The sequence below is a fragment of the Otolemur garnettii genome, unplaced genomic scaffold, assembly GCF_000181295.1.
Source record: "Otolemur garnettii isolate 467f Iridium unplaced genomic scaffold, OtoGar3 scaffold00002, whole genome shotgun sequence".
Classification (NCBI taxonomy): Eukaryota; Metazoa; Chordata; class Mammalia; order Primates; family Galagidae; genus Otolemur; species Otolemur garnettii.
In genome coordinates, this window is record NW_003852397.1 from 41,202,382 (window position 1) to 41,225,867 (window position 23,486).

A 23,486-nucleotide genomic window follows, 5' to 3' on the forward strand; every position below is an offset into this window, starting at 1 on the left:
GTTCCCTTCAACATAGGAATGGGTTAATAGATTATGGTGTATGTACACCATGGAATACTCTTTGGCCATAAAACGATGCAGATTATGTGATTTTGTAACAACCTGGGTGGAATTGGAGACCATTCTTCTAAGTGAAGTATCACAAGATTGGAAAAACAAACATCACATGTATCCAGTAATCGATGTGAATTAGTAGATTGCACCTACCTGCTCACATGAGAGAAAAACTCCATGAAATTCAAGCAGGGGGCGAGGGAACGAGGAGAAGGGGTTGGGTAAATTCCCATCCAATGCGCACACTGCACGGGTATATGGCACACTACATGGGTGTGGGACATACCTACAAATTGTACTTTAACCTTACAAATGCGAACTACAGAAGTGTTTATACCTTTGCATTAATCTGGAAGAAAAAAGGTGGCTTCTCAGCTTCTAGGCACAGTCCAATTGTCACATCCTCAGAGGGTCTTCTTCTGACCACCCACTTCCAGTTGACGAACGCTCCGTCCTGTCACACTGTTTATTGTCTTCATTGCACTTACCACCACCACACTTGTCTGTTTAAACCTTATGTCTGCCTACTAGAATGTGGCTGACTTGCTCACTTCCTGGAGCACAGTAGCTGCTTAGTAAGCACTTTAGTGACCACTGAAACTGGTTTAGTTAAATTAGTACCCATTCTCCTTTGGGAGTAAAGAAAATAAAGGTTTCAATTTCTCTAGGAGAAGTGGGGGCATGCTCTGAATCCTCCATCTTGCTTGGAACTCAGCCTGGTCACTACTTGAAATCAGAAGCAGTGCCAGGCCGAAGCAGTTCCTACAATGTCCATTTATGGCTGCCACCTACAGGAAAAGGATGGATTAGGCAGGACTCTATCTTGCTATGCCCCTAACATATTAGGTTAGAACTGGTCTACTGATCCAGAATTAGTGTTTTTGGATTTCCTGGTGGGGTGGTGGGGTGGGATATACCAGAATAGGGGTGAAGATGCACAGAGGAAGGCACTAAGAGGCTGCCCCTCCAAAGAGCCTGTGTCTGTCAGAGGCTTTCTGGCTCAGTGCAGGTGCCGAGGTTGCACAGGAGAGAGGGGAGGGGCATGACCCTGGAGCTTGCTGTACCCATCACCACCACTCACTAGCCGTGGGAACTTGGGGGAGTTTCCTTAACTTCTCTGTCTTAGTTCTCTCTTCTGTAAAATGAAGATATGAACTGCCATCTACCTACAGGGTTGTATAGGAAGTTAATGTATGAAAAGTGCTTAGAATAGTACCTGGCAGGCTGAGTGAGGTGGCTTATGCCTGTAATCCTAGCACTCTAGGAGGCTCAGCTGGGAAGATTGCTTGAGCTCAGGCAATCTGAGACCAGCCCAAGCGAAAGCAAGACCCTGTCTCTATGAAACTTTGAAAAATTAGCTGGGTATCATGATGGTTGCCTGTAGTCCCAGCTACTTAGAAGGCTGAAGCAAGAGGATAGCTTGAGCCCAGGAATTTAAGGTTGCAGTGAGCTCTGATGATGCCACTGCACCCAAGGCAGCAGAGCAAGGCACTGTCTTAAAAATAAATAAATAAATAAAGGTATAGTACTTGGCATATAGTAAGGGCCATCTAAGTGTTTGCTAACATTGCTGTTAGTGGAAGCCAGCCATCAGTGAAGTGCTGGCATTACTGTTTTACGACAATGGAAGTAATTAAAAGAGCAGGTACAATATGGGTAAACTTTTTCTTTCTAAAATTTCCTGTAAGGTTATTTTGTATTGTTTTAACAACAGCAACAACAAGGAAAAACCCTATCTCATTATGTTGACTTTAAGGTACAAGGATAATTATACCACCAAACATTTTTTTTTTTTTTTTTTTGAGACAGAGTCTCAAGCTGTTGCTCTGGGTAAAGTGCTGTGGTGTCGCAGCTCACAGCAACCTCAAATTCTTGGGCTTAAGCGATTCTCTTGCCTCAGCCTCCCAAGTGGCTGGGACTATAGGGGCCCACCACAACGCCTGGCTACTCTTTTGGTTGTAGCTGTCGTTGTTTGGCAGGCCCAGGCTGGATTTCAAACCCACCAGCTCTGGTGCATGTGGCTGGCACCCTAGCCACTTGAGTTACAGGTGCTGAGCCCACCAAACATTCTTATTTAGATAGGGAAGTATTCCAGTGTCCCCTAGGGGTACGACTGGCCCCAGAGAGTATCCAATCAGGGTTCAGTGAGGTGCTCACAAAGGGTTTCATGTCGTAAATGAAGAGCAGGTGCAGTGGTCAGTTGGTGCAGAGATGGTCAGTCAGCAGCTGGGGCAGGTATTCCACGAGGTGGGTAGAGGGCCTGCACTTGCAACCAGAAGACCTAGGTTGGCTTTTGGGTCTGGCTTTTGGCAGTGGAACCTTGGCCAAGCCACTCAAGGCCTTGGGGTTTGCTTTACGTATCTGTACAATGAGTACAGTAATTCCAGCCTCCCTCACAGCACAATGAAGTCCAAATGAGAAATGGGAAGGACTTTGACAACTGTTAATTTTTGTAAAAATGTCAAACATCCATATTCCAAGTGTCCAGGAAAGTTCATTTTCTCTACTTACTTCCCCCTCCCATCCCCCATCCTATACCCCCATGCACATTGTCTTCCTGGACTCAAATTCATTTATTTTAAACCAAAATTATTGACTTATATTGACATAAAAATATCCTTGGGGGATAGGATACTTCATTTAGAGCTTATTCTAAAGGGGGTATTTTGGAGTGACTTTAGAGGATACTGGGCATCCAAGGGAAGAAATGGGCATAAAAAGGAAAATGGGGCAGGAAAAATTTTTACTAACTAATTTGTCCCAAACTAGTCAAACTGAGGTAATGTGGGCTAAGACACCGCTGATAGAGGTGTCCAACCCAAGGCCAGTGGACTGCATGCTGATTGCGTGAGGACTTTTTTGCTTACCTGTGGTGGCCGATATCATGACAATTATGTATGGACCCTTTTTTTTCTCTTGTGCTTATCAGCTTTTGTTAGTGTTTGTGTACTTAAGGCCCAAGACAACTCTGCTTTTCCAGTGTGGTACAAAGGAGCCAAAAGGTTGGACACCCCTGGCAGGTAGGCAAGGCCCTTATTCTCATACAGACCTGGATCCCAATCCCAGCCCTGCAAGTTACTTGACCTTTCAGAGCTGCAGTTTTCCTGTCACTAGAATGGGGCAGTAATGTCAAAAGCCCAGGGTGATGCGGACTTAATGGGTCGAGGCAGAAAGCACCTGGCGCTTCACTGACACCGAGCCAGGCAAGAAAGCCTTACCAGGAATTTCCGCTTCTGCTTCCAGTGGCTTCCTTGGGCGTTGGTGGCCACGTGGGCTTCCGTGACCGTTTTGATGAGCTCCCATTCCTCATCCGTGGGCTCCGGCTTGTGCCCGAGGGATTTCTGCAGCTCCTCCCGCCGCCTCTTCTCCCGGTTCTCCTCTATCAGCTTCCTCTTGGCCAGCCTCTTGCTGTCATCCAGCACCACTGCAGGGGTGGGGGGGAGAGTGAGAGGAGGCACAGAGACCCCCAAGGCCAGGGGCAGACACTGGTCCTGGAGCTGCAAGGCCACTGATGCACATGGCCTTGTGAGGCGGGTCACACTGGGGCACTCCCCTCCTCACCAGCCATTTGCTATGGACTATCATTGTCCAACATGAGCTCTGGTGCCAGATTTCCTACACCCAGCCACCTTTCAAAATGAAGCCCCGAGGAACCAGGACTCTGGGCACCCCGATTCTAGTGGCCCTAAGAAAGAGGGAGGCAAAATCCATACTAACTGCAGGATCCCAGACAAGTCTGTCCAGCTTGTCATCTGCATTCACTCTCAGTTCTGTTCTCCCCTCCTGCCTTAAAATGGTGCTTTTGGAAGGAGGACATCAGGTTAAAGAAAAGTCATGGGAGCAGGACATGGGAGGTTCATGATCCCCTCCTCAGAGGAAAAGGCCCCCAACTCTTCATGGCTCCCCTCTGGGCCAACAGGAATGTGACTGGGCCTCTCTTGGGCCACACAGGCACTTGTATGGCATTGTTCTCTACCTGGTCAGGTCAACCATTGGCGGTGGTTAAAGAGCCCTGGCTGTGGAAGCTAGAAAGACTTGGGTTTGATTCCTGACACCATCACATTCTAGCTGTGTGACCTTTGGCAAGTTCCTTAGGCTCTCTGATCTTTCATTTCTTTCTATATAAAATAGGATCAATAATATTCACTTCACATGGTGTTCAATGTGAAAATGCACCATAAGCGCTCAGTAAATGTAGTTGTGACTTTTATCTTTGGGCAAGAGGAAAACAAGAAGGGCAGGTAGCAAGAAATCTATGTTTCTGTGGTTATTTTCCAAAACAAAGCCATTTCACTAGGCTTAAAAGGCTCAGGTTTAAATTAGAGAGTCATAGTATGTTGAAGCTGGAAGAGATCTTAGATATTATCTAGTCCAACAGTCTCCTCTCACAGAGGAGAAAACTGATCCAGAGAGGCTGTGCTTTGCCAAAGTCACACAGCAAATTCCTGGCAGAGCCAAGGTAAGTCCCAGGACTCCTGACTCCAGGTCTACAATATCATTGTCCTCACTGTCTTGATGAAGGTGTGACCTGGTAGGAAAAGAAAAAGAGCCAACATAGCGGGAGGAAGAGAACCCAGGTGCCCAGCTAATCCACGAATAGAGTGTTCAATCCCAGATCATCTAGTTTTGATTGGATTGTCAAAGTCATGTGAGCATTGACCAGTCCAGACAGCATGAGGAGTCCTGTTAGGTCATTTTTGTTTGTTTACTAAAGGAAGAGGAGGAATGGGTAGTCACACCCACAGCCCCATCTCCACAAGGCTTCCAGGGTGCCAGGGGTTGCTGCATTTGATGTGCATTACCTAATTTAATCCTGAAGCAACCCTACAAGGTGGCAATGATTTCACAGAAGGGAAACCTAGAGCTTAATTCTGAAGGTCACACAGCTAGCAAGTGACAGATCTGGGACCTGAACAGAAGCTTTTCTGATTATAGAGCCTGAGCTCTTATAATGCCTCACAAGCAAGGGGCACACAGGATCTATTTCTTCAGTCCAGATTAATAATGAGCTTTTAAACTTCATAAATATTCATATCTTAAATCTCAAAATGAAACAATGAAATATATATCCCATAACAACAGTTTATGGTAGTTACATATCTAAGCATTGGGTTCTAAGTCAATCAGAGTCACCTGTTCTCATTAGCCAGCTTGTTGGTAAGGGCTGGAAGCCTTTAAATGATAAAGGACAAACTCGGCCACAGGTTGGGATAGCTCAGGCTTTCCAGCCTTCCATCCTCATGCACCCTCTTCCTTTTTATAGATTCTTTATTCTGTCTTCTCTAATGAAATATGAAAGGACTTTTTTTTTTGCCCCCCAATCTTATTTATCATATAAATATAAGCCATGATCATTTCCTTCCATCAGGAAAAATCCTCTTTTTTTCTTTGTTCCCTTTCATTTTTTCTTTTTAACTAACAGTTGGAATCTCTCACTAATGTGCAAAAACTTTATTATGCCAGAAGAAACCATTAAAACCAATTCCTGGCAAAAGGGAGGCCTCGTATTCTGAATGACATGATTCTTATTTTTATGGTTAAAGTCAAGTGATGTGTAAATTCTTACCCAGTGTTGGGAGAAGAGACCCCCCAGGGCTAATCTCCCCACCATATGCTATAGCACTTTGAAAACTGGCGAGGACAACTTCAGCTCAGAATGTCTTTATTACTAAAAATATAACAAACAGCCAACCACAGGATGACTCATGCAAGAGCACTCAACTTTGCATTCTTCAGAAATTTCCGAACACAATGTTTTCTGCCAGTACCCCATCTCCAAAAATGTCCATGAAATGAATTCCTGTCTCTGCTTTTGCAAAAATATTAGGACTAGTCAGAGAGGCTCTCACCACATGAATGCAGTGTGGGAAAGGCTGTGTTATCAAGGTAAATGGATAGGACCTCTGCTGTAAACAGAGTGTTGCTAACAGTCAGTCCTGCAAACCAGCTGGGGATAATTTAATCACTTTTTCTTCCCCGTTATATATGGATACTTTGAGAGTTAGGAGTTGATAAGAGAAGAGTAGGGTGGAAACCATGCAGCAATGGCTCCCATCTCCTTTTCAGGGCAACCCTGGAGGTGTTTGGGGAAGCAAGGAATTCCCCTCTCTGTCCACGTTGAGTTCCTGCCTTCTTTTCTGTCTGGTTGATCTCCTAGAACCAAACCCTTTCCCAGCCGACACTCCTTGAATACAAAGCAAATGAAGGTCTACTTACGATCTGTTGCCATGCCAACATAGATGCATTTTTTAAAGCGACATTCCTGGCACTGATTTCGGGTGACTTTGTCTATGACACATTTTCCTTCATATTTACAGGAATAGGATGGATGGAGATTTTTCTGAATGGTTCTTCTAAAGAAACCCTACACAAAAAAGAAAGACCCGAGACCATAGGTTCATCTTTTAGAAAAATAAATAATTCTGGAATTTTGTGTTAGCATAACTATGACATGAATTGCCTTCGACCGTAAGCTGTATGTGGACCTCTAACTCTACTCACTCAAATATGGGACAACTGGCTCAAAGGGATCTAGAGAATTCTAAATCTGAGCTGAAGAAGATGGCAAATGATTATAAGGTCAATGCTTTTCTTGGCATTTATTCAAGGAAAAGAGACTAATAGAAAAATCTAGTGCTTGCTTTTTAATTTTTCTAAACTTTGAATAACATAAATTATATTATTTTATTTCATATAGTGTCATAATTGTGTTGCTAAATTAAACTATAAGAAGCTTTGCTATTTTATAATAGGAAATAATAGAATCAGATCCAAGAACTATTAATAAAGAAACAAGCTAGATGTTTATAATACTGTATTAATTAACAACTTAATCATCTAGTAAATAAATAGACTCATTAGCTGCCCTTAGAGATTTAGTTTAATTCTTGTTTTTGACTCTAGAGATGGCCACGGCCAGTTCACCTAGCTTTTTAAACAAAAGTACTTGAGGAGTAGAAAATTCCAGGTTTTCTACCAAAAATTTCCCATAGCTCACTGCATTAAGGTTTTTCCTTTTATAACATTGCTTTTCTCTAGTATCTATAGACATAACACCTACAAGTTCAGTATGTTTCTTCCTTTTTTTAAGGCATGAGAGAGTGTCACTGTAGCATCTGAAGGCACCATCTAGTTCTAGGTCTGGGTGTTTTATATAATATTATTGAGACTGTGCTACAGTAGAACCATTCTGGGCCTGATCCCCAAGTCTTGGCAACTATACTCCGTTGTGCAAAAACTAATAGCAGTGAGCACTTATTGTGAGGGCCATGCTGCAAAATGCTGTGGATGCATTCCCTAGCCTTCTGTCTTCCCCAAAACCTCAGAAGGGAAGTGCTCTGAACATCTCCATTGAAGGGATTAAGACTAAACCTCAGACAGGTTAAATTACTTGGTAAGTACATGCTGGAATTTGGTCTGCAATCCAGGAGTCACGCTCCACAACTCATTTACTTAAATGCTTATAGGATGTAAAACGAAGTGAATTTAATTGTCTTATTTATTTATGCTTTAAATTAAAATTCCAGATTAATACGGGGGTCCAAGTGATTAGGTTACATTGTTTGCATTCATCAGGCTAAGTTGGAGTTGGAGTTGAGTCCTTCACCCAAGGGATTTTGCTGAATACCCTTCCATTGTTACCTTTAGGTAAGAATTTTACGCTATAATTTCAATGTCTTGGATCAATATATTATAAATAGTCCCCCTCCCACCCATCCCTCAAAAAAACTCTTCATTCTGTTTCGGTATAATAGCAAGGCAAACCAAGATTTGATAGATGTCCTTCACTCTAGCTTTAAGTGGGCCTCTAATTTTGTTCTATAAGTTCTGGGACTGAAAAACCAGTTGACCTAGAGCAGCACCTTATTACCTTGTTTAATGTTCTTTGGCTTTGAGTATGTGCACACACCCACTTGTTTATTCTTCACTCAGACACAAAAGTTCTGTCTAACAATGAAAGGGTCCAAGGTAGGATTTTATGTTGGGCAAAGCAAAATAAAATGGAAATGGTTTTTGAGACAAATGGATTTGCTACATGGGCATGTGTGCAAATCCTCTTATTATTTTCATTTTTAAGGTATAATAGCAAAATTTGTGTTTCATTTAGGTTTTATGATCATTAGTTTGATTGATGTTGATATACTGTGATAAGATTCACCATCACACATGAGGCAGCTATTTGAGATTTTTTTTTTTTTGAGACGGTGTCTCACTGTGTCACTCTAGTGGCATCACAGCTCACAGCAAGCTCAAACTCTTGGGCTTTAGTGATTCTCTTGCCTCAGCCTCCCAAGTAGCTGGGACTACAGGTGCCCATCACAATGCACAGCTATTTTTTGTTGCAGTTGTCATTGTTGTTTGGCTGGCCTGGGCCGGATTTACACCCGCCTGCCTTGGTGTATGTGGTGGGTACCCTGGCCGCTGAGCTATAATTGAGATATTTTCGTGGGTGTTCAGGGTGGGAAAATCCCGGGAAAGCATGACAGTCCGAGAATGCCACAAGAAGGAAATACAGGCTTCTCTGTGAACCCCTCGTCATCTCTGTGGTCCTCTGTTCAGGGACGGCAAAAGAAGGTAAAAGAAACCTGGGGATTCCCAGCAAGAAGATGTATGTCCCGGACAGGGAGAGGGGGCGGAGAGCACACCTCCCAGAGGAGGCCGTGTTTCCTTCCCTGTGGAAACGCTAAAGTCCGAGACGTCCAGGGAGCATGCTGACTGCGGCTACACTGACAGAAAAACTGCCACTGTCTCTGAAGCTGGGAGGCCCTTTCCCCTCCATACTCTGACACTGAGCCATGTTCCAGGGGTGGGGGCGGGGCAGGGCAGGGATCATACTGAGGAGTCTGGCGTCACTAAGAAGAGAATGAGGTGGAGAAACCAGGCACAAGGGTAACACCCACTTCTTCAAAAGGCTACTTTGTGCATCTTTTATTGGAATGAATGAGATAATTTATACTTTGCTGATTTAAAAAGAAAAAGAATTGAAGGTGCTAACTCGCCTCTTCATGGTGCCATCTTTTCTGTGGCCTTCCTCTGATGACTTTTTTTGGGGCACTTCATGGATCAAATCCTTTTCAAGATGTTGGCCTCCCCTAAGCTATCATAAAGCCCATTTCCACATATCATAGGGAACTACTTTGAGTAACTGTAAAGATGCCAGGTTCCTTAGTTTTAAAAAGTGACAAAAATTAACTCTTAGAAGTGAACTTGAAGACATTTAAAATAGTTTACTTATTTCAAAAAAAATCCTCTTACAGGTGAGCTGAACAAAGAGATGTTTCGGAGAATAAATAAGAACATATATTTCATTGATGATTTATGGTGAGCAGAGCTCTTACTTTTATAAATCAATATCAGACATGTTTCTTGGCATCACGAAAAGAACTGGGTCCATTTTTCAGTGCTTTGAGGTGATGAACTAGCCCATGTGGTAAGAAGCTAAGTCATTCTCCTAGTTCACTATTTGGGCAGCTATTAAAAAGCTTTGAGAGTCTTCTCTAAAAAAATGGTTTACTGTGGGGCACTGTCAACATTCCGTCTATAAAAGATACATAAACATTGGCACATTACAAAAGAAGACATCTCCAAAAGATTTCACCGTTGTCAGGGCAAAAATGGGCAAAGAAACAATCCAAAAAAAGCTCCTCATCCACAGTGCCAGTATGGGATAGAAATATTTTTAAATTACAGGCTTGAATAAACAGTATCTGCAGCAGAACTCTTTTCCTCTTTCACCACTCTTAAAAACTGTCTTTTATCTGAAAAAACTCCTTTGTCTTTTTCCAAGACGCTTTGTCATTATGTTAAATGGTCTATGTCACCCTTCTTTTCTCATTTTATCTGAAGGCATCAAACAGGATTCTGATCTGAGATAAAGGCACAGAGGCTGAGGAAATCTACTTTTTGTTACATGACGTTTTTCTTTTAAGAAAATCTTTTTTGAATCCGCCCCCCTGAATCCTGTGATATTGATGGAAGGGGCTACTTGATTTCTTGATCATCACGAAGACATTGACGAGGCAGGGACATGGGTTCACAGGTTCCAATCTCGCTTCCTTTTAAGTCAATCACTAATAATGCATTGAGTCATCTGTTAGGCACATTTCTTTAGAGTCATCTTTGGGAATTAAGTTATCAAGTGGGATTTTCAATACAGTCTCCCCCAGAATTCAAAATTTACCTTTAGAAACTGATCTAAAAGAATTTTAGTGCTGCATAATCAGGTAGGTGAAACCCTACAAATTCAGGTTAGTTTAGAAAAAAGGGCCGGGCCCGGTGGCTCACGCCTGTAATCCCAGCACTGTGGGAGGCTGAGGAGGGAGAATCGCTGGAGCTCAGGAGTTCGAGACTCGCCTGAGCGAAAGTGAGACCCTGACTCATGAAAAAAATGGAAAAACCCAGCTGGGCGCCGTGGCGAGCGCCTATAATCCCAGCAGCTTCCGGAGGCTGAGGCAGCGGGATACCCACAAGCCAGGAGTGGGAGGTTGCAGTGAACTACCAAGCCGCTGCACTCTGCTCAGGGGCACAGGGTGGGACTCTGTCTCGACAAAAAAAAAAAAAAAAAAAAAGAAAGAAAAGAAAAGAAAAAATAAGCAACGAAATAAAAATAATAATAATAAAAAAACCCAAAAGAAAAACCAGTTTGAATTACTGAGCATTTGGAAAGACAGAATGCACTTAAAGTTATATAGTTTGATCACTTTCAAATCAAGCCAATAAAACTATTCAAGAGACAGTCTGTGAGTCGCCTATTTAATAAATAGCTAGGACTTGTAATTAGTTTAGACATTATTTTCATAGATGCAGTGGCAATCTTTAGCCAGTCTTTATTAAAAGACTACAGATTCCACATCAAAGGAGTCTGGATGAATGAGAACATCTCATTCCAAAAACAGTCTTGCAGCTATGAAAGCTTGGGACCTTAGAAATGACCTCTTCCCAGGTCTTATTTGATGAGAGGTATCATCTCAACAGGGAGTTTCCATGAAGAATCTTCCTCTGGGAAAATGGGGCCCAAACTTGGTGTGAAATCAAGTTACCTTGTTGGTTTTTGGGTTTAGCAGCAAGGGCAGAAGGAAAGGGAGTGGTGGAGGCAGGGAAGAGCAAAAGAAGAGGTCAGGTGGTGAGGGAGGGAGGAAGATAAAATTGTTTTATAAATTTTAATATCGTTTTTGCTTTAGGGTCTATAGCATGCAAACATTTACTTTTAAATATAAAAGATAAATCAAACATTTAACAAGAAAGCAATCTGGAAAGCCCCTCCCTGACTTCAAATACTTTCTCCTTTGTAAAGCACTGGATACAGTGCTGGGTGAAGCTTTATTTACCTTTCTGATAGACTTCATTTACTAGGTTAGGTTGTTGGACTAAAAGACGTTTTCCAGGAAGCATATCTTAATTGTGTTGATGGAGGCTGTAAGGAGGCAAATTTTAGGCTCCCTTTTGAGAAGTATACGGACGGTCGATCACTCGTATATTCTTGTCAAGTATTTCCTGAGGATGGGTCTGTAAAGCATAACTGAGCTGATGGATGATGAGAATTGTACCAACTACAGGCTGTGCAGAGAGCCAATTTGGGTAATTTCAGAGCATAATTGAATCTAAGTGGCCTCAAAAATATTCCCTACTGGAATCCTTAGAAGTGAGCATATTCACTCAGATTAACAGCGGGAAACAGCTCGTGGTAACATAGACTCTGTCTCCTCAAATGCTGTAGATGAACCAGGAGTAATTTCTTGGGAGGAAAAACATGTTGAAAATATCTATGTTTTTTACACCTGCAGTAAAGCTTATGTTAGTTTTTTTTTTCATTTTATTGATTTTATTTCTGTTTAAAAACCCCCCAAACTTGGCAGAGGTAAAGAAACCAGACCTTACACTTTGATAAATTTCATTTAGTTATTTATGATTTGGGATAAAAATTCAGTTCTTGAACATATCAAAAATGAAGAGCACACCAGATACCTGGATGATCAGAGCCATGGGTGGTGAAATTTGGTTTTAATTTGAACTTGAACTTAGCATTGCAATCCAATAGGGTGTTGGCGGGGGTGGGGAATAGGAGCTAGGCTGAGCTCCACGCTCGTGGACTCAGGATAATTACCTTGCAGCCTTCACACGTGATGCAGCGGTAGTGATACCCTGTGGCTTTGTCACCGCACACTACACACAGCTCGTCCTTGTCTAGGTAACTGGGAATGTACCCTGTAAAAGAGATAAAAAGAGGAATGTGAAAAAGCGGTATCACATTAAAGTTAAGGATACCCTATAGCTAGTTGGTTTGCCAAGAGGAAGGGGTGACAGAAAAGACTTCCTGAAACCAAATGGTAATTGTCTTATGCTCACAGAGTTAACGCCAAGGCCAGGCATTTCAGAATGCCTTAAAAATAGGAGTGCTCAATCTTGCCACGCAGGCGGGAATGGTAGGAAGGCCACAGAGGCAATGAATCACGTAGGGCAGCTAGGATTTGCCACACTCGGAGCATAATGAATTCTAGATAACCGTATCTCTTTCACAAGGCTTATTTCAGAACCAGTTCTTAAAGACCTGATCTACTTTGGAATCACAGTACCATGCAATAAATTCAGACAACTTTATAGCTGGAAAGGTCCTGGAGGATGAAGAAACAGGAGTTCAGAGGGTCACCTTTCTCAGGGTCACATTGGAAATTATTAGCAGATACTAAAACCCAGATCTCTTAACTTCTAGTCCTGTAGTATAAGTCACACTTGTCCTGTTCTAAAAATAGAGAGCTAACTTTATGTAGAACGAATAAGCCCACCTAAAATAAGGTAGGTAAATGTGTGATGTCATGATACACAACCCAACAACACTGGGTAGTGCAGAATAATAGAGTTTTATTTATAAAGGAAAAAAAAAAGAAAATTCTACCCATGAAATCTTTATTAGCGTACAATGATTTTATTAGTTTCGATTCCTTGACCCAGTAAGCTAAAGTTTATAAACAAACCCCCCAAAGCTTCTTGATTCCCCTTCTATCTTTTCTTTGCTTCTCCCCTTTCCCTTAGAGGTCGACCCTCCTTCCATCCCCTGGAAATTTGGAGGGCAAGTTCAGTGTTATGTGTATCAGCCATTCACCACACAAGTGCCTAGTTTTAGATAAGACCCAAAAATCCCAACAAGGCATGGTTTGCTGGTCTGTGAAGACGAGGGAGAGGCTGAGAAGACAAAATCGTTCTTTCCCCTGATCCTGGTCCTTGTGGAACGTTTTGACTCAGTAAACTCTTCTTGGTTTTTACAAAGCTTAGCTAGGTTAAGATGACTGATGACTGACCATGACATTTTCATAGACCTTTTATTAAACTAGGTCTGTGAGGGCTTACTTTTCAGAGACAAAGGAATAGAGTAAACGGCAGAAAAGGAATCCTCTTCATCATTTCTTAGAAATTAATTTGCACAGACTTTAATGTAGAAAAGCGTTCCCTCTTAGAAGGCGGATAACTGACTTCAAAGTGAGATTTGGTAATGCACAGGATTAGGTGTTTAAATAGCAAAGCTTTTTTTAGTTTCTTTTGCATCATGCAACCCATGATTCACTTCCAGGGCTTTAAAACTCTCACAGATATTTTTTTAAAAAGGGAATTCTGGGAAGGAGGTGGGCAAGAGAAAATGGGAACTGGAATGATTCACGTTCCTTCACTCATCCATCTATTCATAAATTCAGCAAACACTTATTTAGCATCTACTATGTGCTGGGCATTACGTTAGATGTCGAGAATATAAAAACAATCAAGATACGGTGTCTTCCTTTAAGAAAGCATAAGCAACTGAGTTTTGTTTCGCCAGCCCTGGCCATTCCTCAGTGAGAGAAAGAGAGGTGAAAATGAAGAGAAGATACTGACTATCTTTGCAAGGAAATGCAAAACAAAACCACAATGAGGACCACTTTACACTCACTAAGACAGTTTTAATAAAAATGACTGACAATAACAAGTGTTGGCAAAGACCTATGCTCAGGTGTTTCTATGCATATATAAAGGCCTACTTATAAAACACAAAGTGGGAGGTGCCTGTGGCTCATTGGGTAGGGAGCTGGCCCCATATACCGAGGGTGGCTGGTTCGAACCCGGCCCTGGCCAAACTGCAACAAACAAACAAAAAAACACAAAGTAGTTTTTAAGCAGCACAGTAATTCAATTATGGAAACAAGCACCTTCCTCATAAAGGCAGATGGAATACAGTTATTAATGTCTGCATGCCAAGGGTATATGTACAGTTGATCCAACTAAGTAAAGCATCTGAGTTCTTGGTATCAAGTATAGAACGCAGAGATAAGGGAACACACGTCATTTCCCTCTCATCTTGCATGTGAGAACTAATTGTATACTACAGGGGGACACCGTGTTGCTTGTGGAACATACCTTGCGAGGGCCACACATGGTGTCTGAGAACATTAACACATTAACTGCCATATAAGTTGTATTTAACTTATACTAGTTTTGAGCCTGCGGTCTCATGAAGCATATGTAACTCACGTGTCTCTTGACCTATCTTCATCTAATAAAACACTGTGGACCTAAGGAAAAAATTTTTTTTCTAGTGTGGCAGTCAACATGGTTTAACCCGAATGGGAAGACGCAGGTAATTCATTCTCCCCTCACCTTCCCTCACCCTGCCTCACCAGACCTGCTGGCTTTAACTTTTGGCATCGGCAGCAGGACTATAAAGATTTCTGCCTCTTTGTAGCTCAGTATTTATGTAAATAGTCAAATTGACCTTTAAGGTTCTTGTGAACCCTGGAGTCCAACAATAATTCAGTGGGTGGAATGGGCTCCTTCTAGCATGGTTTTGACTGTTAGGCTTACAAGTGGTTTGCTTTATTCTTATTTCTCCTAGATCATCTGCTTGGAGGGGGAAGGTGATTAAATGTCTTTCGCTAAATCATCAAACATTCTTTTTTTTGGGTGAGACAGAGTCTCACTATGTTGCCCTTGGTAGAGTGCTGACAGCACTTTTAAACTCTTGGGCTTAAGTGCTTCTTTTGCCTCAGTTTCCCAGGTAGCTGGGACTACAGGCACCCACCACAACGCCCAGCTATATATATATATATATATATATTTGAGACAGAGCCTCAAGCTGTCCCCCTGGGTAGAGTGCCATGGCATCACAGCTCACAGCAACCTCCAACTCCTGGGCTCAAGTGAGTCTCCTGCCTCCGCCTCCCAAGTTGCTGGGACCACAGGCGCCCGCCACAACGCCCGGCTATCTTGTTTTGGTTGTAGCCATCATTGTTGTTTGGTGGGCCCAGGCTGGATTCGAACCCGCCACCTTAGGTGTATGTGGCTGGCGCCTTAGCCACTTGAGCCACAGGTGCCGAGCCAATGCCCAGCTATTTTTTGGTTGCGGTTGTTATTGTTGTTTAGCAGGCCCAGGCTGGGTTTGAACTCACCACCCCCGGTGTATGTTGCTGGTGCCCTAACCACTGAGCCACGGGCACCAAGTCAAAATCATTAAACTTTCTACAGAAATATCTCCTTAAGTTGCTTACATGATCATCCTAGTGCACTTCACCCTTTGCTTTCTTTTCTCCAGAATATTAACTCTGAACCATCTTATTTATCCAGAACAGTCACCACAGGCAATGACCCATTAAACATTATGCATAAGTCCATCATTCATCATTAAACAACTTCCCCACGTAATGACTAGGGAGGTGGGGATGCTTGTAAGCTTACTGAACACACGTGACAATGGCACATGCTAACCGAGTCTCCTAGAGGACTTAACTGCTTCTAGCTGTTCCATTTCAGCGTCTTCACCTTTTTTCCTCTTTCATACTCACCAGATGAGTCACATGCTGGCCCACATGTCCAGCTGAGGTGAATGCACGTGTAGCGTTAGTCCTGTTCTGAGTGGACACTAGTGGTTATCATAATGTGAGTTTTCAGTTCTGTCTAGAATCACATGGAAGAGACGTGATCCCTGCAGCTACGCTCTTCATGGGGAGACCTGCACCTGCACATCACCCCAGTGACTGCTAACGGAGCCTGATTAATAAACCCTCCAGAAAATTATGAAGACCCACGCCAATATGTGGTAGTTCAAGGGCGCTGCATTTCCCACAATTCGTATTTGCTCAGATGTATTATTTTTCAGATTAATAAAGTATGCTGCCACTGCATCAAGCATATTTTTACAAAAGCAAACTCCATCTGTTTGTTCAACACAGGACGGGGAGATTTTTTCAGATGACATTTGGTAGTGTCTGATTAATTGCTAAGTACTAGCCTGCACATAAAATAAAATAGGTTAATATAGTAAAATATTACTAACTTAAAAATTGTTTTGGGTAACAAGTCTGTTAAGATATAATTCACATACCATGCAATTCAATGGCTTTTTAGCATAGTCAGTCATGACACAAGCACCACGTCTATTTGAGGGTGTTTTCATCTTCCTCAAAAGAAATTTCACACCTTTCGAGATCACCCTGCCCCATTCATCCCATTCCCTCTACCCCTTCTGCCTCAGGCAACCACAAATCTACATTCTGTTTCTACAAATTTACCTATTATGGACATTTCATACACACGAAACCATACTACATATGGTCACCCATGGTCCAACTAACACTAATTTTAAAACTTTTATTCTCAGAGGGACTTGAGAATAACATGTATGGAGATGGGGAAAGTTTTGTGTGTTTTCACTAAAAATCACTCCACAAATAGTAAGTTTGGCTTCTTGGTTTACACTGAGTTCAGTGCTTTGTCCTCTGTGGCTAAAATCAGAGGGCTGGCTAGTTCCGTTCTCTCGAGGGGACTAGAACAGCATCTCAGGTCCTAGAAGGAGAGACACTGGTGCCTCCTGTCCCCTTGGCAGACACACAGCCCTGGGGAACAGACTACAGAGCAGATTCACCTTGCAGACAGATCTAAGGTAGAGGGGCTGCCAGGGGCACAGCTGCAGGAGCAGGGGGAGGAGCCGAGTCCAGATGTCTTTTCTAATCTGGCTAATCTTACCTTCTGTGTGAGACTACCGGCCCTGCCGAACCAGTCCTGGAATCTTGAAGAAGTTGTTATCTGCGGTTGTAGAAAATATTTTGGGCAGCTTAAAGAAGTGAAGATGTTCCATGCTGCCGATTCATCTTGTGGAACTATCAGCTCAGAGCCGGCAAGAACCCTCAGTGGCTCGGGACGGGATGCGGCATGTTTTAACACCCCTAAGGAAGCCCCATCACCAGCGTGCTCAGCCCTTCTTCAGATTCTGTGCTGAACATTCTCAATCCATCTTGCAGCTCAGACCCTTGTGATTGAAGCTTTTTTTTTTTTTTCCTGCAGGCACTTTCTTCCCTGTGCAATTTCTTTATATACTTAAAAACCTTGAAAGGCTAATCCTGATCGCTTTTACCTTTAATTCTTGGTATTAGGCACCAAGCTTTACATCATGTTAATCTTTAACCTTTTGATAAACACTACATCTAAATTAATTAAACCATCTATTCATTTGTTCATTTAACAAACATTTGCAGGCCTGCTGTGTGTAACAAACTGGAAACAGCAATGCCTTTGAGGGACTTGGAGCATCACTGTCTGCGCATCCCCGCAGGGCTATCCAGGGACTCCCACTTCATAAGATCTTTCAGAACATCCCTGTCCTGCTGCCCTCCAGCCCTCCTTCTTGGAATCATGGAGGTCCTTCCCTTTATGCTTTGCCCTCTGGCTGGCTGGGCCTGTGGTGCTGGAGACAGACAGCAGACACTGGATTCCCAAGGCTCCGAGCTCTACAGCACTGGGGGGCAGAGGGGGGAGGGACAAGCAGGAGGAAAACAAATGGTGGGGGTGTCCATCTGGAAAAGGGAGCAAGGACAGGAAGACAATGGACCCTGGGTTTCCATCTAAGGTTTCAGGGCAGAAGGATAAACAAAGCCAGTGCTGGAATACTTCTTCAGACTCAAGAATTCCAGAAACGAAAACATATTTTTAAAGTTTTAGGGCCAGGTGTGGCGTCATATTATTTAATGCACAAGAAATCCTGAGCTAAACTCTCTTCTCCGTGTCCCTGCAGCCTCAGATTCTTAATAGCTGACATAACCCTTCAATGCACAAGCGCTGAAACACTTGAAGATGTAAATCAGTAATAAAGGAAATCAGTTGACGGAACACATTTTGGACAGAATGTTAATCAAACGGGTAACGCGCTTTGGCAGTCGCCAGGGTTTGGCTCTCAGAGTGTTTTAAAAAATCTTAGCCAGTTATAAAACTAGGAGATTTCACATAACATCTAGAATTCCTGCTTCTCGTGAAGATGGGAAGATCTGACAAGATCAAACCCCAATTCTCAAAGAGCCACCATCAGTTAACCTAAGGAGGTGGCCCTGCCTCCCGGGGAAGAGACACCCTTTCCAGCCCCCACAGCCCGTCTGAGGCTGAAGATTGGTTGCTGTTTATCTTTGTTCTTGTATTATATCTTTTCATAAGTAAGGAAATATTTCATAGAATTTTTGCCTTTATTTAAAGTGGAAAGACAAAGGTCGTTTGAGAAAAATGAAAGACAACATATTTCTTTACGGGGGTGAGAAACATTCTTACTATATAACACATACACATCGTGGATCTTGGTTGAAAAGTTTAAATTAAGGAGTCATTATGAAACAACCCGGCAGCCTCTTGTTCATATCAGCTCTCTGGTACTTGTGGCTTGGGACGGGGTACAGCACGAGACCATGTTTTAACACCCCTAAGGAAGCTCCATCATTAGCATGCTCAGCCACTAAAACTAAAACTCTGCCTTGGAGTTTTAGAACCCTCGTACTGAGGAGATCATTTTCTGTTTTAAAAGAGGGTGTAGGTTAGACAGCAGGAAGGCAAAGTTATTAGGTGAGCAGAGAAGGGGAGGGAAGCAGAAAGGGTCACCAGAAATGGGTGATAGTTGCCTCTGATTTTGCTGTGAGGGGTGAGTTATGGCTCATACAGATACACCAACACTTAGTTCATGGTCTGCGTACTCGAGAAAAACAGGTGCATTTTCTTCACCTGAGAATTCATTAAGAATGAGAGTCAAGGTCATAGCTCTGGAAATGCGGGTTATCAGCCCTTCAGCCTCATGTTATAAAGGGCAAGAAGCTGTTGCATTTGTCATCAGGACGGCATCCTTGCTGTTACAAGCAGCACCCATCTCCCTGCAGGTGTGTCCACAGTAGATCACTTTACAGAGTGTGAAGTATAAGAGGTTATCACCTGCATGGCGCTTACAATCTAGGTTGATTTGACATGGACAAGCATATATGATGAGATGAGCCTATAGAAATGACCTATAACACTGGAAGTATTATGTTGCTGCGTGTGTTCAGGGATACTCCAGTTCGAGAGAACTCAATGTACAAAAATATAAACATGACCTGGACATACAAATTGCTTAGGAAAGATCAAAGATCCTAAGCTGCCTGTGTGTAAGGATTTCTGTAAAAACCTACCATTCTCTCACAGCGTTTGGCCCCCCTCTTGGGGGAGGAGCACATTTATAAGAGGGACTTTGCCTGACAAATGCAATTAGCATCACCTGGATCTTGGTACCCTCAATGAATCCCCAACAATAAAAAAGAAACAAAACCTACCATTCTCTACATAGTTTCCCGATCAAGATGAGAAGGAACTACTGGAAGATGTGTCCAATGAAAATGTGCGTCAGCCGAGTGGCTTTCTATTGCATTTGCTTGACATTACTGGACATGGCAGAACCTTAACATACTCTGTGAGCACCCATGAGCCAGCATAACAATGGACCAGGAATTATATTCTTTCCCAGTCACAATAATACCACACTTGTCATCTTTGTCAAGGACATAGATCACTCATTGCCCACTGAATGTTGTTAGAGTAATTACTTCATTAAACATATAGTTAAGTGGAACTCCCTCCCCCCAAATCTAAACATGTCAGAGGGATTTTTCACATTACAAAAAGATCCTTTACCAAAGATTTGGATATTCTCTTAATAGTAACTTCTTTGCCACTAATACAGTTATTATCAACTGAGGATGATTTTGCCTCCTTCCAGGGGACATTTGGCAATATCTGGAGAGGTCTTTGGTTGTCACGACTATGTGTGTTTTGTGTTTGTGTGTTTGTTTGGACCCCACAGTCAATAGTGCCAAGGTTGAGAAACACCAGTCTAATACACTTTATGGATAATTTATTAATTTTGGGGGGCAGGGCCTGTGGCTCAAAGGAGTAGGGTGCTGGCCCCATATGCTGGAAGTGGTGGGTTCAAATCCAGCCCTGGCCAAAATTTTTTTTTAAAGAAGATGACAGAGAGAATGTGGTGCTGACTAATAGAGGAGGCTGGAGGACAGTGAGCTGCTGTGGCATGAGGTGGTGCAGGCTGAGGGTGGCAGGACAGCCCACTGCTGGCAGCAGGTGGTTCAGCAGTGGGGGTGGGTGGCAGACAGAAGGACCCATGGAGACACTAATCAAGATTTCTGGAACAGAGGGTGTGGATAACAGCACAAAGCCAGAATCAAAACAGAATGCTGTGGAGCAGGTAAGAGTTGGCAGAATTTGTGTTTCATCTAATAGGTCATGGAAAAGGCATGGGGAAGAATGGCCACTGAGGGGCTGGCAGCTGAGAGCCTGGAGGGAGAGGGTGTGAACACGGAACAGGACAACGTATGCGCGGTATCTGCAGGTCAGGAAAGGGCCATGGTGGGCGAGCCCTTGGGAACACATTCTGGGAGCCTCCAGGAGAAGTGAGGATACTCTCTAAAGCAGCTTGTACCGAGGGAGGTGAGCTGAGGAGGTACCAAACACCGCCTGTTGTACTAAGCAGCAGTCAAGAGGCTCTGCTTACAGAAGAACAGAGATGCCCTGAGGGCACCGGTGAAGGGGGACACATAAGAAGATGTGGTCATAAAAGCTGGACCAGAGGGCGTGGCACAGTGGGAAACTTCTATGCCCTCAGGCTGAATGCACTTGAGTGCTGGGAGCTGAGATTGGAAAGCACTGGAGGGGGCAGATGTGAACTCAAGGTGGGCGAAGCGGATGTAGGAAATGAACAGTGCCACCCCTTCTTCCCAAGCCTCCCGGGCATCTGACTGCGTTTGCTCATAACGCTGTGGACTCCCACCACTAGCATTCACAGTGAGGAATGGCAGGGCAAGTTCTGCATGAGCTTAAGGAATCCAGTGAAATCACTGAAGGACAGAAACTGAATTCTCAGGAAACAAAAGGAAAAAGAACCGGCTCCTGCTTTTGTCTGCACTTGGACTTGGTTTTCCTTTCTGGTTGCCAAGAGGCATTTTCACTTAACCTTTTGTACAGCAAATGTCTTCTGCCTTTACAAAAAGGGTGGTTTTGTTTTTATTGTCTCTTCGTAGTGTATAGGTGGCAGTGCCTAGGCTACAAACCGAACCGTCTACAGAATCCTTATAATTACAAGTTGTAGACAAATCTGTGATTGCAGGGGCTACTTCAGCATTACATCACAAAGAGATGATTTCCTCAATACTCAACAGTCTGTCGGGTGCATTGACCACATCTGTGTTTAAATTAAACAAATTCTACCTGAGGGGAAGAGTAAGGATGGGAGAGAGAGGAGGAGAAAAGAGAAGACAGGGAGAGAGAGACAGAGGAAAAGAAGAAGGGAAGGGAGGAAAAGGCTGAGAAAGAGAAAATGAGAGAGCGTGATCCTCTCACATTCAAGTTCGTGGCTGGAGTGATTGCACGATGGAATCTGTACATCTTCCCTTTTTTGGTTTCCTTGCCTGCCTGACTGCTTTTCACTGGACTGAGTGTAATTCTAGGGTATAATGTTACCTGTTTTTCATGTCCCTTTTGGGGGGGGGTGAGGGACAGAGTTTGGAGCCTCTGCACCCCTAACTCGATAGCAATTCTTCCTTGACTTCAAAAGAGGCCAAATAAGACCTAATTAGAAATTGTATTTCTTAGAGGCTTAACTCTTCTTTTTAATCCAACCCTGTCCATGTGGGTCACTCCAAATATCCTCCACCTTCCCACTTAATTTTCATTTCTGATGCCTGTACCATTTTTCAGCACTATAGAACATGAAAAAAGACAGAATTCTGTCTCAGAGTCAGAGGATCAATGAAGTTCGCTTCAGAATACTTTCTGAAGTTCTTGGTGGAGTTTCTCCTTTGGTTTTTATTTTTCTTCCTGCAAAACTAAACAAAGGTGGCTATGGGCAAGAACACGTATGATCAAACCCCAAACTGGACGTGACAAATGCACTCCATCCCCTTGCTCTTAGGTTAAGAACAGGAAGTTCTGATTCTCTTGGGCATGGCCATCAACTCTGATGCAAAGGCTCTAGCAACGTTTTGAGTATGCGATTTCTATCCAGAAAGCCGGCGGCGTGCAGGAGTTAAAGCAGAGAGGAAGAGGCAGTGCTTCTTTACAGCAGCCAGATGCGAGCTGCTCAGGAACTTGAAAATGGAACGGGAATTTCTAATGGAAACAGTTGGCCAAATCTCTCACACACACACAAACCAACAGGAAGAAAAGGACAAAGAAGAACCAAGAAAGGAAAAATATTAACTTGTAACTTTGCTAAAACCACAGTCATAAAGGAGAGGGTGCGACAGTCCAGCCGCCAATCCTCCTCCATCTGATTTCCAAACATATTCTTTCCTTCCTCCTAAAACAGGGGCCGGGGGGTGGGATGGGGACAGAGGTGGGCAGTAAGGACCGGCTCTGATGACTGATTTTAATGCAATATATCCTACCTATGTTCCTCGACAGATAATAAATCAGAAGCTCATCTCTTCTGAGTGACTGGTAGGGTTCCTCTTGATTATCCCTAGCTTTGGGAAAATCAAAAATTTATTTTCTCATATTCCGTATGAAAAATAAGATAGACACTATATTCCGTACTTCAGTCTTCCTCGATGTGAGAATTGCATGCACTCCCCCCCCCCCGATTCTTACAGCTTAATTTAAATGTGACTCAGTGAACTCCAGTCCGACTCTTCCTTAAGCTATGCTCCTACTGCCTCAGAGACTTGAGAAATTTCTCACTTCTTGTGCACACTCGCAAAAACAGAGACAAACAGCCCAAAGAAAACTAAAAGTCACTCTAAAGTCTGCCAATTAAGATAACAACTCTTAACATCAGGTAGTTCAGCCTTCCTTTATTTCATCAGTATGTACCTATACTACCTTTTATTAGTATTATTTTTTTTTTTTAAAAACAAGCTTATGATCTTTCTCTACATACTGGACAACAAAGGCTAGAGAATAAGCCATCATTAAAAAAAAACAAAGAAAATGCTGAGACAGCTGCATTATTAAGGCATTTGTAAAGCTGTAGCAACAGCAACAAACACAGATGAAGCAATTATGAATTTTTATCTATTATAAAAATCCAATTGGAAAATGAGGCCTGCCCCACTGAACACCTGTTTATAGTCTTAATTTTGCCTTAATGAGACACTATTGATGTCCTCCGACACCACAAA

General features: G+C 43.0%; 1 protein-coding gene across 6 annotated transcripts in view; it reads right to left on the reverse strand.

The window, feature by feature from the left end:
- The window catches only part of THRB (thyroid hormone receptor beta), a 359,939-nt gene that overhangs the window by 19,697 nt on the left and 316,756 nt on the right, over positions 1-23,486 (reverse strand). For all 6 annotated transcript variants that reach the window (XM_023513776.1, XM_023513780.1, XM_003781747.3 and 3 more), the window contains 3 exons: positions 12,158-12,258; positions 6,271-6,418; positions 3,273-3,478 (listed from right to left, as the gene is read on the reverse strand). In XM_023513776.1, coding sequence (XP_023369544.1) covers positions 3,273-3,478; positions 6,271-6,418; positions 12,158-12,258 — 455 coding nt within the window. The remainder of the gene's footprint in view (positions 1-3,272; positions 3,479-6,270; positions 6,419-12,157; positions 12,259-23,486) is intronic.